We start from the raw sequence: 13,446 nt of genomic DNA, 5'->3' as shown, positions 1-13,446 counted from the left end.
TTGCATAATATGTAAATGTTGAGAGTTAGATTTTTGGAATAAAAACTAAATTGACAAAATTATAAATATTGAAGGTTAAAGTTACTATTTTATCAATTTTAAAAGTTGTCACTATTAGCCCATTGGTGACCGAAAAGATAAAATTGAATAATCGAGTGAACATTTTATAATTTTTCATAATTAGGTGACAATTTTTTACTAATGATGAGTCCGATATAGTTTACCTTATATATTAAAGGCAATAATATAATTTAATAAAATAAATATTTACAATAATAAAATTTAATTTGATAAGGTTGGTAAGTATTGAGTATTACTGAGCTCAATTTCAGCTTGAGCTTGGCTCGATAATTATCTAATTGAGTTCAAATTTATTATAATCAAACTTAAGCACCAATGTCTCATTTATAACCTTGCATCCAATAATAAACTTTTTTGGTAAAATAAGACCAAATTAATAGTTTAGGTAATACTTTTGACTCCAAAAACTTTAAAGACCAATCTAAGAAATGAATTATAGTTTAGGGGTCAATTTACAATTAAGCTTTTATTTATTATGAACCGTATTTTGGTTTGGTTTTTTTCGCCACCGATCTAACCAAATGGATAAAGCTAAAATCATAAACCATAAACCCTTATTTTTATTTCTTCAAGTTTTGCTTCAATGGCTTCTGCTTTGTCAGTGAACTCTTCAATATCCGTACGGATTTTGCAATCTTCATACAGAGGACGCGTTTCCGTAGCTCAACCGAGATATTTCAATCTTCTTCCGGCACCTCAGTCTCGCCGCCGATATACGGTGGCGTACTCTCGCCGCCGGAACAACCAGCCGGCCAGCACTGAGAAGAAAAAGAGATTGAAGAAAGAGAAGAAAAAAGGATTAGTGGAGAAGGAAGAGGAGGATTTTGAGGGAGACCCGTTCGAAGCTCTTTTCAAACAGCTGGAAGAAGACCTTAAGAATGATAATCCAGACATGGAAGATGACGATGATGAAGGTGATGAGATAAATGAAGAAGACATCGATAGGCTTGCGAATGAGTTGGCTGAAGCATTTGGGGATTTCGATTTTGAAGGATTTAGCTCAGCCCCGAACGATGCTAAAGAAGAGGTGGAAGATGACGGCGAGGAAGACGGCAACGACGATGAAGTAGAAGAAAGGCCTGTCAAGCTTAAGAATTGGCAGCTTCGAAGATTGGCCGCTGCTCTCAAAGTCGGCCGCCGTAAAACCAGTGTGAGTTGTTCATATATATATACATGTATACACTGCATTTATCGCTGCACAAAGTGAATCAATGAATTGAAAGCGGATAACCCAATTGTTAATTTTATCTCAAATTTAATTGGGTTTGGCAGATTTCTTGTTTTTAGTAATTTAGATGTTTGAATGTTACCTTTAGAATTATGCTTGAAGAGTTTGCCTGAAGAGCCAAGTTCACGGCGGGAGCAATACCAACCCGACCCCGTTGAAAGATCCGTTGACTCTAGACGGACAATACTTTAAAAACTTCTCTGGAAGGAGTATCATGCTTGTTTCATTGATTATACTTATTGTTTGGACTTTTCATTTTCCTTCATGAAAGTACCCATGTTCGATATCTATGTTTGATTCTTCAAATATAAGGAGCATATTAGCATTGAAAAATCGTTGCTTTGTAATGCTAAATCTATCTTTGTTTTCCTTGCTTTCCTAGATTAAAACTCTTGCTGCAGAGCTATGTCTTGACCGAGCTGTGGTCCTCGAATTGCTCCGTGAGCCACCCCCGGAGCTTCTAATGATAAGTGCTACGTTGCCTGATGAACCAGTTAAGAAGGAACCGGAACCAGAATCAGAACCAGAACCGGAACCAATGCCTGAAACCAAACATGTAGAAACTCTGGCATTTGAGACAACAATGGATAATGTGAAACATGAACCCAAGGTGAAAGAGCCTATCCATGTGATGCAGCAAAGATGGTCTGCTCAAAAGAGATTGAAGAAAGTGCAAATCGACACCCTCGAAAAAGTTTATCGAAGATCGAAGCGACCTACTGTAAGTCCAATTGAAGAAAATTCATTTATATTACTACCACTTTATCTATGTTCTTGAATTGATCATTGTACATGTCAATGTCGGTGAGTGTTTGAGCCTCTGAGCAGTTATTGGAAGTAATATAGAGTGGTTTCGGGCTAATATTATTCGAGGATTGGAATTGATTTCAGAAGTTTATATTTAGGGTACTTTCGAACTGTGGGGAATTATCAGAAAACTAATACAATTCTGACTCGGGGTTGAGTATTGGATACAAGCTCAATTTTTCTGAGTTTTTTTGTAAACTGATTGTACCCCTATTACCCGGTGTCCAAATATGAATAATCAGAGCAACATAGCATTTGAGTAATCCATATACTATGATGCTTATTTCTATATCTATATATGCTGCCTGTTCGGTCAAGCCTCAGGTTTCCTAGTTTGTTTCGATATGCTTATCATGCTGGGAAGAAATGCTGTATTTTCTTTGCTCTTTTCGACCTTAAAGTTTGTTTTGTGGGAGCATGATCTCACATATCAAATGCTCTCCATGAACAATGCAGAACACAATGATTAGCAGCATCGTGCAAGTAACAAATTTGCCCCGAAAAAGAGTCGTAAAATGGTTCGAGGATAAGCGCAACGAGGATGGAGTTCCTGAGCATCGCCAGCCATATCGAAGGTATGGTTCTGAAACAGTTTTTTCGGATTGAAACAAGCCGCACGTTCAGCATCTAGAACAATGCGGTTACATTACATGTGCGCTGCTTCTCGGAAATGTAAATAATCTTTATTTCCTGAAAAGCCTATGTTTCCTCAAATCTATTTGAACAGGAAAATGATGTTTACTGTTTAGGGATGACAATGTATAGTAAAAAATTGGGTAACCGACACTATTCAATGCGTTCTTTTACTGTGGTGATGTAAGGTTTATTATTTGTTGTGGATTCGGATAGGAATCTTTAGGGTAAAAGTATCATAGAAGCCGAGTCAGATTGCATTTTGCCCTCTACTCCAAAAATAGGTAAAATAATTCTGGTAGGTTAGATCAAAAAGCGAGCTAGTCCTGATAAAATTTCATCCGTTCCTACGGTTAAAAGCTGATCTTTGTACACCAATATGATGTACACGTGGCACGTCAGTTTTTAACAGTATAAATAAATGAATTATTTTATAGAAATGATTAATTTGCTCTTTGATCCAATTTTTTTAATAGATGTGCAAAATGCAATCTAACTCTTAGTACAGGAGCTTTTATGACACTTTGACCGAATCTTTAGATATTCATTATTCGAATCTATTTTGTTTCCCAAATCTGCTTTATCTAACCTCATTCTGCTAACTTAGATAACCCGGTTTCAGCTTAATGTCGTCGTTTCCAACTAGAACTCTACAGTTCCATTCAAGAGCGGAGATTTAAATTAGGGGGTTATAGTTTAAGTCATTCGTACTCTTCATTTTTCTTGAAGTATATTATGTCCGAGACACAACAAAAAACTTAGAAAAACCTAAATCTAGCCCTCACACCTGAGTCTGAGTGACATAAATTAGTCACATTTTCATTTCGTGTTTGTCGTAATTGCAAGTTTATCGTGTTTAGTTCTTTTTTTAAGTGGTATATTGGCAATTCATATATGCATGAAACGTGTTATAATTTTTTTCGTATTAATGGTGCTAATATAAATACGATATAAATTATCAAAACACAAATATAAATATGATGCGTGTGTTAAACATGTAAATATGCGATTTCTCTTTCGGATTTGTTTTGGTTAGTTGGTGTAATTAGTTTGAATTGATTTGGTTGTTAATTATTCAGTTTAGTGCTTGTAAAAACTGTTATAACTTTACTGTGTTTAAAACGCGACGTGGTGTTGATTTATTACGTATATCACGTTTATACGATATTAATTACTACATGTGAACTAATGGATCTTAGGTTTCAACTAACTAATTGCAAATTTAACATATAATGTTCTCCCTATACAAGTCATAGCCATTAATGGCATTGCCCAAATATCACGTGCAAGTTTCTACCCAAAATAATTCATTCATTTAGACTTTAAAATTGTATAAAATGGGTAAAATTTCCTACTTTTTTGGGGAAAATTTTAATGGGTTTGGATTTATTAAAAGCAAAAATCCAAGCAATGAGAAAAGAATCCAAATCTTTTTAGGGTTTGGGGTGTGAAAAATGGCTTTTCCATTGCTATAATTTTTAAAGGAAGTTTATTTCAATCACTTTTTGGTTGATTTCAAGGTTTAAGGGTACAAACTTTAGTTAAATTTGAAATTGAACCGGATAGAACTTATAAATGGCGTCAGAGTTGTTTTTTTCAATTATGATATTTGAATTCGATATTTTACTCAATAATATATTAAACTCTTTATCACTCGATGCATCGACGTAATATTTTTCTTTTAACTTTCTCTTTTTTGTTAATTTATTTTTTAATATAAATCTAAATTTAATTATTATCTAACATAAATGAAAATCTTAATTCAATATAGATAAGGGTTAATATCAATTTTAGTCATTAAATTTGACAACTTGTTCCACTCTGATACTTATATGTTCTTGTCCATTATGATATCTGAATTTAACAACTAATTCTGTTTTGATTCTCAAACTTGAATTCTGTTAAGCTTCGACGTGATGTCACTCTGAGATTGTATTAGTTATCATTTGAAAAGTTTAAAATTTTTTATTTTTAGGTAGTGACATAGCATGATCTTTCAACATCGCATCATTAAACTTTTACATTTTTCTAAGTTTATGGATCAAAATAGACCTAGTTGTTAAGTTCAGGTACCAAAGTGAACAAAAAGACATATGTATCGAAGTGAACCCTCAAAAAAAGTTGAGGTATCAAAATGAATCTAATTTCAAATTTAAGGGTAAAAAATTACATTAATCTTAAATATAAATTTTAATTATGCATTATATATGTATTACTTCATTGGCATATGGTTCAATTCTTTCTCACTTAACTTTTAAAAATAATTAATATTAAAAATTCGTTGATTATAGGAAAAAGTTTTTAGGTAAATGAGTTTAATCCAGCAAACTCGAGCAAATTGATCTTTGTACTAAATTAAACTCGATAAAAAATTCATTAAATTTCAACTAAACCCCAAAATTTCTTACCAAAGTTAGAATAGGGATGAATACATAATTTTGTAGCTAACAATTAACTATCATGGGTTTTGCAGCAGCTGGCTTCATTATTTAGACATATTAAATCATCACACAAATTTTATAATAATAATAAAAGAAAACAAAAGATATTTTGGGGGTTTCATATGATAAAATTGCATATATTTCTATATGAATATTAAATGTATTTTTCTTGGGCACATATATATTCAGAAAAATGCAGATAATATTGAGTTTTAGGACATTCAATGGAAAATTTAATTTTGAGTATCAAAATATTAAAAATTAATTTACTTATTTTAAAAATAAAACCCTATTTTTATTATATTTAATAATCCTTGCCCTTTTGGACAACGTAGGTTATTTTTATATATATTTTTATTGTAATAAAAATCTTACAGTGCAAAAAACACGTTCGTGCACGTGACCATATATATATATATATATATATATATATTTATTGGATCAATAATTCAGATATTTATATATTTTGATTGAAGATATTTATATTTTTAATATTAATATAATTATCAACTTATATTAGTTTTAATCCTATTGTATCGTATTTTAATTTATTTTATGTACATCATTCCAAAATTGTACGTGAAATTTTTATTATAAAAATAATTCAGTAATATATACGATTAAATTATGGTACACTGAGGGTCAAAAATAATTATGTAAAAATATATTTATAAAAATTAAAAGAAATATTGGTTAAAATATTAAATTTATAACTTTAAAATATTTGTGTAATAGGCTCAAGTCAGATTTATTATTGGTTTATATTGTTCTTCTTAAATAAAAGGATATTTTAATCAAATTATACACAAATATTATTTTTGTTGTTGTTAAATTCGCAAGTATAATATTTTAATGTTAAACATATTCATTTAGAATATATGTAATAAAAGAATAATATTGTAATAAATATAAATTTAATAAAATATTTTATATACTTATTCCAAAAGTAAAAAAACTAAATCCAAAAGATACGAAAAAAACGGGACTCGAGTCTCGACTCATATTGTAACAAAAAATATATTTGCAGAAGTCAGCCAGCACAACGTGGTCCCAATTCATTGCATCCCATCCTCTCAGTTCCCACCCAACCGTACGATCAATTCCAAATCAAACGGATATCATTCCTCCACGTTTATCTTCCCTTAGCCTTTGATTAACGACACTCCTCATGGCTACCATAACTCCACGTTCATTCACTAACATCCCTTAGATTCATAACAAATCCAACGGCTAAAATTCTTTCTGCAACACTGCAAACACTTTCTAATTTTTGTTCCATTAACATTAATAGATATCCCGCTTTTCTTCCCATTTCCCCAAAAAATCTCTCGGATTTTTTTTAAATTTTATTTTATTTTTTCTATAACGAAGAAATGCAAGAACAAGGAACGAGTTCAATAGCAGCTAGTTCCTTACCTTCAAGCAGTGAAAGATCTTCAAGCTCTGCTCTTCAAGTTGAAGTCAAAGAAGGTTACCCATTTTTTTAAGCTATAAAACGACGTTTAAATTTCAAAATTTCATGAGAAAATGATTTATATGGTTCGTTTTTTTGTTCTTTATTATGAAAAAAGAGTTACTAAACTCATCACCCGGCAATTCGTTAGTAGAAAATGGTATTTGTAAAACTTTTAGCCTTTTTTGTGTATTTTTCTTTTTATTTTCTCGAGAAAATCGATCCAGATCAACCGCATTTTCATTGATTGCACTGAAAATTTGATCTGTATATTTGTTTTTCTTTTTCTTTTTTTTGTTTCAAAGGTATGGAAAGTGATGAAGAGATCCGGAGAGTGCCTGAGATAGGAGGCGAAGCATCAGCAGCTCCGGCCGCCGGTCGCGAACCCTGTTCACTGACCCGACCGGACCGGCCTCAACCATCGGGTGAAGGCGGTCAGAGAAAGAGAGGGAGAAGCCCAGCGGATAAAGAAAACAAGCGCTTAAAGAGGTAAAACTATATCTGGGAATTACCGTTTTACCCTTGGTAGTGGCATTATGGTAAATTAACAATATACATTTTATTGTTTTGAAAATAGGTTGTTGAGGAACAGAGTATCAGCGCAACAAGCAAGGGAAAGGAAAAAGGCGTACTTGAATGAACTGGAAACCAGAGTTAGAGACTTGGAGAAGAAGAACTCTGAACTAGAAGAGAGGCTATCCACGTTGCACAATGAGAATCAGATGCTTCGACAAGTAAATTAATTTTTTATCATCTTTTTTTCTCTTTAAATCCATCCATACATCAACGTAACATGATCATCATCACCACCACGTAACATCACTTTCACCTCATAATTATCATTCTAATTGGAAGCATTTGGGATATTTAGTATTCTTTGTCGGGACCTTGAAGTTGAAAATTACATTTCGAACACAAATATACAGTGTTTTCAACCTTAAAATCCATTACTTGAAATAGAATATAGTTAAGGATTTTCTCAAAAATACGATGAATATTGTAATGTTCTTATAAAATTATAGGATTTCTTACCCAATTTTAAGCTTATGGAAAGTTCAAGAGTTTTTCCTTTTTAGAAATTTCCTAAAGTAAATAGGAATAGCATATTGCAGATGCAGTGTCAGGAGTTAGGTAAGTTAGGAAGAAGGGCTAAACGGTAAAATTACTATAGAGTAGTATTAGGAGTTCAATTGAATTTTATTTTTCTACTTAAAAATAAGTAAATTAATCCTTATAAAGTAGATAAAAAGCAAATTGATTGCTTTTAATACAAATTTAATCTATTTTTATAGTTAACGTTCGGTATGGTTGACGAAAAATTCAGATAGTATATCATGTTAATATGCAATGATTAATTTTTGACAATAGAAATGAACGAAGTTTTTATTAAAAATATCAAATAATTCTTTGATCTAACATAAATAAGGGAAAATGTAATTTGGCTTTTAGTATAAGAATTTTCATGGTATTTTTATCATTTTTAGACGTTAAATTTTAAATAGTTAAAATGTTTGTGAAATTGAAATATTTTGTTTAAATATTAAATATTTTAAATGTGGATGCAGATAGTGAAGAACACAACTGCTAGCAGGAGAGGTGGAAATGGCAGTTCAAATGCAGCTGATGGAACCCTTTAAAGGAAATGCATGGGTATAAAAAATTATAAAGGGATTTTTTAAAAATATATTAATTTTATGCTTTAGGAAAAAAACCTCTATTAGCAATGCAATGAAGTAGCAAAACATGACAATTGGAACTTTGGTTCTCTCTAATCTTAATCATAAAAGTAAATTATCAAAAGAATATTAATCATCTTTTTTGGGGAAAATAATAATCATCTTAGATGCTACGTACATTACAATTTATGATTTTTGCATCAATTTATTTTATCATATTATAAATATTAAAAGAAGTATTTTAAACATTAATATTTTGTTTAGGTAGACCAGTAATTTAGATTTTAATTAGTGTTTTAAAACCGGAAGGTGGATGAATCGGCTAAGCTAATTATTAAAAATTTATTTAAAAATGGTTCGTGATGTAATGATTTACATTACATTTCAATTGGTTCGATATTATTTTTCTGAAGGTTGGTGTTTTGTCAATTTTTGTTCTGATTGGTTGGTTTAGTCTGATTCAAATATTTTGCTTTTAACGTTAATTATTATTTTGCAAATTAAGTTGTAGAAGATTTTATGAATTTTAAATTTTAAATTAATTATTAAATTTCTGTTAGAATAAAAAATTTAATGATTTAATTATTGATTCGGTAATAATTAAAATATTGTCGTTTACTGGGTACAAGTAAAAAAATTTGTAAAAGTTAATTTATATAGAACGATGGAATGGAAAAAATGGTTATTTATTTTAGGGTTTTAACCATTTAATAATAATAGATATTATTTATTGTATTGTTTATTTGAATATTTATGAAAAGTGAGCCCATTGTCACGATTCACGAATGACAGGCAGAGTACGAAATGCCAACATCCTCCTCAGAGTATCTATTTCACATTCATTAAGGCATTGACGTTAAAAATTTTTAAAATTGTTTCGACGATACGATTGAAGAAGTATTGGCCAAGTTTGTGAGGGATTGGATTAAATTAATTGTTTTATTATCAAATTGATTAATTTAATTTTATATTATTTAAATATTTTGAAATTTATTATTTTCAATTTCAAGTGAAACATTTTATTTACATGACCATATAGATTGATGATTGAAATTGATTGAGGATTGAATCGTAAGAAAAGTTTAGACTGATTGGAATTGTTAGTTGGATCGATTGAATTGATTTTTTTTGTTTTTAATATTTTTAATACTTTAATCAATTGAACCGAACAAATAGATTAGATTAATAAATAACAGTTTAATCGATTGAACCACCCTTTGGTTTTAAAAACATTAGGTTAAAGTTGAAATACATTAACATTTAAAAGTTAAAATGGCAGAGGTTGAAATTGTGATAACTTGTAAATTTTATGTTTGGATTTTGTAAATCGAGATTTTAATTTTGTTTACCATGCGTACATTTTATCTATGTTTATTCTAGATTATATTCAGATATATTTTTATTATTGATTTGATTGTGCTTTTGTGTCGTTGGTCTTTGATTAGAGATTCAAATGTGTATTGTTTGTATTTGTAACTTCAAAACAAGAAAGTTAAATTAAAAGGCTATAAAGAGGGAAAAAAGTTTTGTTTAAACACATCGATTATTAAACAGGCCGTCACATAAGTGTCATTAAAATTTTAATTGTTTAATCAAAATTTCATCTAAAAAAATACAAATTGACTAAAGTTTAAATAATGATAATCAAATTGATAAAAACTAGTGGTGGGCAAACACAACGTTAGCCGTGAAATAAAAATATAAAACGACTATTGATGATATTAAATTAAAATGTATAAAATATTTTATAAATTATATTTAAATCAAATAATACAATTAATTAACTGTATTTATGTTAAATTATAAATAAAAATATTAAAAATATTAAAAATTAAATTATATTAAATAATGACATATTAAAATTATGACATGTGTATTAAATAAAATAAATAATAAAAGAAGAATTAGAGAAGTAAAATAATAATTACCCTGTTTTTGGACTTCTAAATCAGTCTACCGGAGCTTTATGCTCACTGGTGTGCTGCCAAACACCTCACATTGGAGCCCACTGGTGATCCATGAGGGCTTTTTAACGGTTGAATTAAATTAATTTCTTTCAAATTAATATTAAAATGAATGCAATAAAGCCAAATTATAAAAAAAAGAGTTTAAATTTGTAAAATTATAAAAAAAATTAAAATATTAACTCTGTTAAATAAAAAAGTTGATTCCTTTCAAAATATTAATTATGTTAAATATAAATATACTAAATCAATCAATTTAATAATAAAATAATTAATATAATTCGGTTCTTCTAATAGAAACGTTACAAAAAAGTCATTTAACTATTGAATTTTGTCTTTTTAATCACCAGCTGACTAATATTAAAATAAAAATACCTAAAAATTTAAGATAATTGGGTGATCAAAAAAGAAAAAATCAAATAATTACATAACCGTTTTTATAATTTTTCATAATTAGTGGTAAAAAACATAATTGGGTGTGGTTTACCGAATTCTTTAAAACTCTAGGGCTAGGCTCATAAATGTTGAGCCTCTAGATAAACTTAAAACGACTTTGTTTTGTAGTGCAAATATTTAAAAAAAAAGAAAAAGAAAAAGGGAACAAAGGTTGAAAGGGGAGGAGGAGAACTGGTGAAAAAGGGGGCCAAATTCAAGGGTTTTTGAGCCTTTAAACTGAAACCTTGTTCTTCCCCTTTAAGCTTTTTTTTTTTTTTCATTTACTTTGGTGAGGGAGCAGTTACATAGCTAGTTGGGGATCTCTTTTATTTGAAGGAACAAAAAATGGAGGGCATAACAGAGGGAGTAAACAACTTGAACATCATGGATTCATCAGCTTCAAACAACAACAACAAGAAGAACCGTATTCAAGTCTCCAATACTAAAAAACCCCTCTTTTTCTACGTTAATCTTGCTAAGGTTTCACTGTTTAATACCCTTTTTGCTTATCTTTTCTGGGTTTTATTTATTTTTGCTTAAATCTCTCTGTTTTCCCCTTGTTGATCTGCTTTTGCCTGCTTGAACTGTAGTAGCAGTGTTTTAGTTTTTGATTTTTTGTTGTTAGTGTTTTAGTATATGATTTTGGGTTTTTTAAATGTCATTTTATTTCATTGCTTGATGTGAAAAAACCCATAATTTTCTTAATTATTTATGTTTTTTTCGGATTCCATTTTTGGCAGAGATATATGCAGCAATACAATGAAGTGGAACTCTCTGCTCTTGGAATGGGTATTCTTCTTTGCACTTTTTTTTTTTACTGTTATGAAGAGTTAAAATGTAATTTCGTCCTTATATTGGATTATATCTTTATATATTTGTGGTTTTCAAAAGGACTAAATCGAAATTCTAGCATTTTTGGTGCCAAACTATAATTTTACCATATATTAACTTAGGATTTTATGAATTTTGTGGTCTAAAGCTGCCATTTTTCATTGGGAGGGGGGGGGGACCTCCCTTCGCCCCTGGTTGGATGTATGTTCAATTTTATTTTTTATGTATTTCGAGCATCTTTCGTGTGTTATATTTTCTCGAACGTATGTCCAAATATGTGTACATCGCTTGTGGTTTTGTAATTCATGGATGTGTTGCTATGTATCATGGTCCTAGAGAGAAGCTATGAATCTCACATCGGCTTGTGTACTAGAGTTGGTGTGCACGTATGAAAATGTGTTGGGAAAAAAATTGCTTTACTATTTCTTTTCCTTACGACATGCATTTAAATGCTGGCTGCAGCTATTGCTACGGTCGTTACCATTGCCGAGATATTGAAGAACAACGGACTGGCTATTGAGAAAAGTGAGGTTCTTTAACCTTAATAAGATAGCTTTTAGCATTCAATCTCGTGTTGAGAACTTGAACTTACTATATGTATTGTATACCAGAAATTATGACTTCTACCATTGATATGCGAGAGGAATTGGGGGGACGACCTGTTCAAAAAGCAAAAGTAAGTTGCTAACATAATTGAAATGGTTTACTTTAAATTACATTTATGACCCGGTTCATATGATGTTACTCAGACATAGGTTTACGGAGATACATACCGGTATGCATGTAGTAGTAGAATCCTCAAGGGTCTCATCTGTATATACCTATTGTCCGGATATGCATTGGACATCATTATTTCAAGAAAAATAAGGAGTCGGAGCGACGTAGCCTATCATATTGACCCCATTGCTTTCAGTAGGGTATCAATAAAATCAAACCAATGGCTGTCATGAAGTGCTGAGACATCACTTCTGCAATAGAAAAATGGGATGAAACAGCAATTTATTATTTTTCTCATTTGTTGGTCTTTTCAAACTCACGGCATGGTACAACGTTGGCCTCTTTTGGGATTGGGATTGGAAAATTCACTTGTAAGCCATGATGGAACCGTTGATACTTACCTGCTCGTAAAAAAGAAATTTTAGAAGTTTTAGGCACTAGGGCTGAACAGTTGCTGTCATCATTGAAACCCATACCTCTATTAATTAGCTTAGGCGACTGTTTTGGATATGCATTTACTCTCGTATTAGTACGAAGTCCATGACGAGTTATGTCCTTATGGCAAAAGCATTGGGGTTAATCATATATGCTCTGCTCTTATATTCTCAAAAGATGGTTGAACTTTGCCTTAATATTCAGAGGCTAACATCATCAGGTCAATTTTTCTGTATAGATTGAAATACTTCTGGGGAAATCGGAGAAATTCGATGAGTTGATGGCAGCTGCTGCGGCTGAGGATGCTTTGGAAAACGAGGAGCAAAGCTAAGATTGTTACTTTGATCCTTTTAAACAGTTGTTTTTTTCTTGGTTTTGACTGTAATGGGACCAGGTATGGATGATAATTTTAAATTTTTTTTAGGAACTTTTTTGTAAAAATACTGCTGGGGGCTCCGCTTTGTTATTCAAAATTAATATTTGTTGCTAATTCCTTAGTTTTAACATGGTGTGGAACAGTTGAAACTATGTGACACTTATGGCTTGGATTGATTTATGTTTTAGATGAATGTATGTTGGCTTCATTTTCTTCTCTCTATGTTTTGATATATTTTCTTGTTTCAAATCAAAACATTTTAGTGCTCTTATTTTAGCTATTGAGCATCCAATCTTTTTCCTTGATTGACATTTTACTGTTACCATTTTAAGATGTCGAAATTAGTTTTAGTAAAAATTATAAAAATGT

General features: G+C 30.6%; 3 protein-coding genes across 3 annotated transcripts; all 3 read left to right on the top strand.

Annotated features, from left to right (window-relative positions):
• Window positions 1-615: 615 nt before the first annotated feature.
• On the top strand, window positions 616-2,922 carry LOC105792836 (protein OVEREXPRESSOR OF CATIONIC PEROXIDASE 3). Its single transcript, XM_012621641.2, has 3 exons — window positions 616-1,231; window positions 1,692-2,030; window positions 2,573-2,922. The coding sequence occupies exons 1-3, from the start codon at window positions 665-667 to the stop codon at window positions 2,720-2,722; spliced, it is 1,056 nt and encodes a 351-aa protein (XP_012477095.1). The 5' UTR covers window positions 616-664; the 3' UTR covers window positions 2,723-2,922.
• A 3,552-nt stretch (window positions 2,923-6,474) lies between these two features.
• LOC105792837 (transcription factor HY5) lies at window positions 6,475-8,446 on the top strand. The gene is made up of 4 exons (XM_012621642.2): window positions 6,475-6,660; window positions 6,949-7,132; window positions 7,221-7,377; window positions 8,209-8,446. The coding sequence occupies exons 1-4, from the start codon at window positions 6,564-6,566 to the stop codon at window positions 8,278-8,280; spliced, it is 510 nt and encodes a 169-aa protein (XP_012477096.1). The 5' UTR covers window positions 6,475-6,563; the 3' UTR covers window positions 8,281-8,446.
• Window positions 8,447-10,846: 2,400 nt separating this feature from the next.
• Window positions 10,847-13,293, top strand: LOC105792835 (uncharacterized protein At2g34160). The gene is made up of 5 exons (XM_012621640.2): window positions 10,847-11,198; window positions 11,459-11,507; window positions 12,012-12,074; window positions 12,161-12,225; window positions 12,940-13,293. Exons 1-5 carry the CDS (start codon window positions 11,064-11,066, stop codon window positions 13,030-13,032), a joined length of 405 nt encoding a protein of 134 aa, XP_012477094.1. The 5' UTR covers window positions 10,847-11,063; the 3' UTR covers window positions 13,033-13,293.
• The last annotated feature ends 153 nt before the right edge of the window (window positions 13,294-13,446 follow it).

This window comes from Gossypium raimondii, chromosome 8, assembly GCF_025698545.1.
Source record: "Gossypium raimondii isolate GPD5lz chromosome 8, ASM2569854v1, whole genome shotgun sequence".
In the NCBI taxonomy this organism is placed as follows: domain Eukaryota; kingdom Viridiplantae; phylum Streptophyta; class Magnoliopsida; order Malvales; family Malvaceae; genus Gossypium; species Gossypium raimondii.
The sequence above is the reverse complement of the archived record's forward strand: the minus strand, read 5'-3'. Positions and strand labels throughout refer to the sequence as shown.

Bases quoted from the DNA above. Each gene is read 5' to 3' on its own strand.
- LOC105792836 (XM_012621641.2), top strand. From the start codon at position 665: ATGGCTTCTGCTTTGTCAGTGAACTCTTCAATATCCGTACGGATTTTG. The intron at 1,232-1,691 runs GTGAGTTGTTCA...TTGCTTTCCTAG, and splicing joins TCGGCCGCCGTAAAACCAGT to ATTAAAACTCTTGCTGCAGA. The intron at 2,031-2,572 runs GTAAGTCCAATT...TGAACAATGCAG, and splicing joins GAAGATCGAAGCGACCTACT to AACACAATGATTAGCAGCAT.
- LOC105792837 (XM_012621642.2), top strand. From the start codon at position 6,564: ATGCAAGAACAAGGAACGAGTTCAATAGCAGCTAGTTCCTTACCTTCA. The intron at 6,661-6,948 runs GTTACCCATTTT...TTTGTTTCAAAG, and splicing joins TCAAGTTGAAGTCAAAGAAG to GTATGGAAAGTGATGAAGAG. The intron at 7,378-8,208 runs GTAAATTAATTT...ATGTGGATGCAG, and splicing joins AGAATCAGATGCTTCGACAA to ATAGTGAAGAACACAACTGC.
- LOC105792835 (XM_012621640.2), top strand. From the start codon at position 11,064: ATGGAGGGCATAACAGAGGGAGTAAACAACTTGAACATCATGGATTCA. The intron at 11,199-11,458 runs GTTTCACTGTTT...CATTTTTGGCAG, and splicing joins TCTACGTTAATCTTGCTAAG to AGATATATGCAGCAATACAA. The intron at 12,075-12,160 runs GTGAGGTTCTTT...ATTGTATACCAG, and splicing joins CGGACTGGCTATTGAGAAAA to AAATTATGACTTCTACCATT.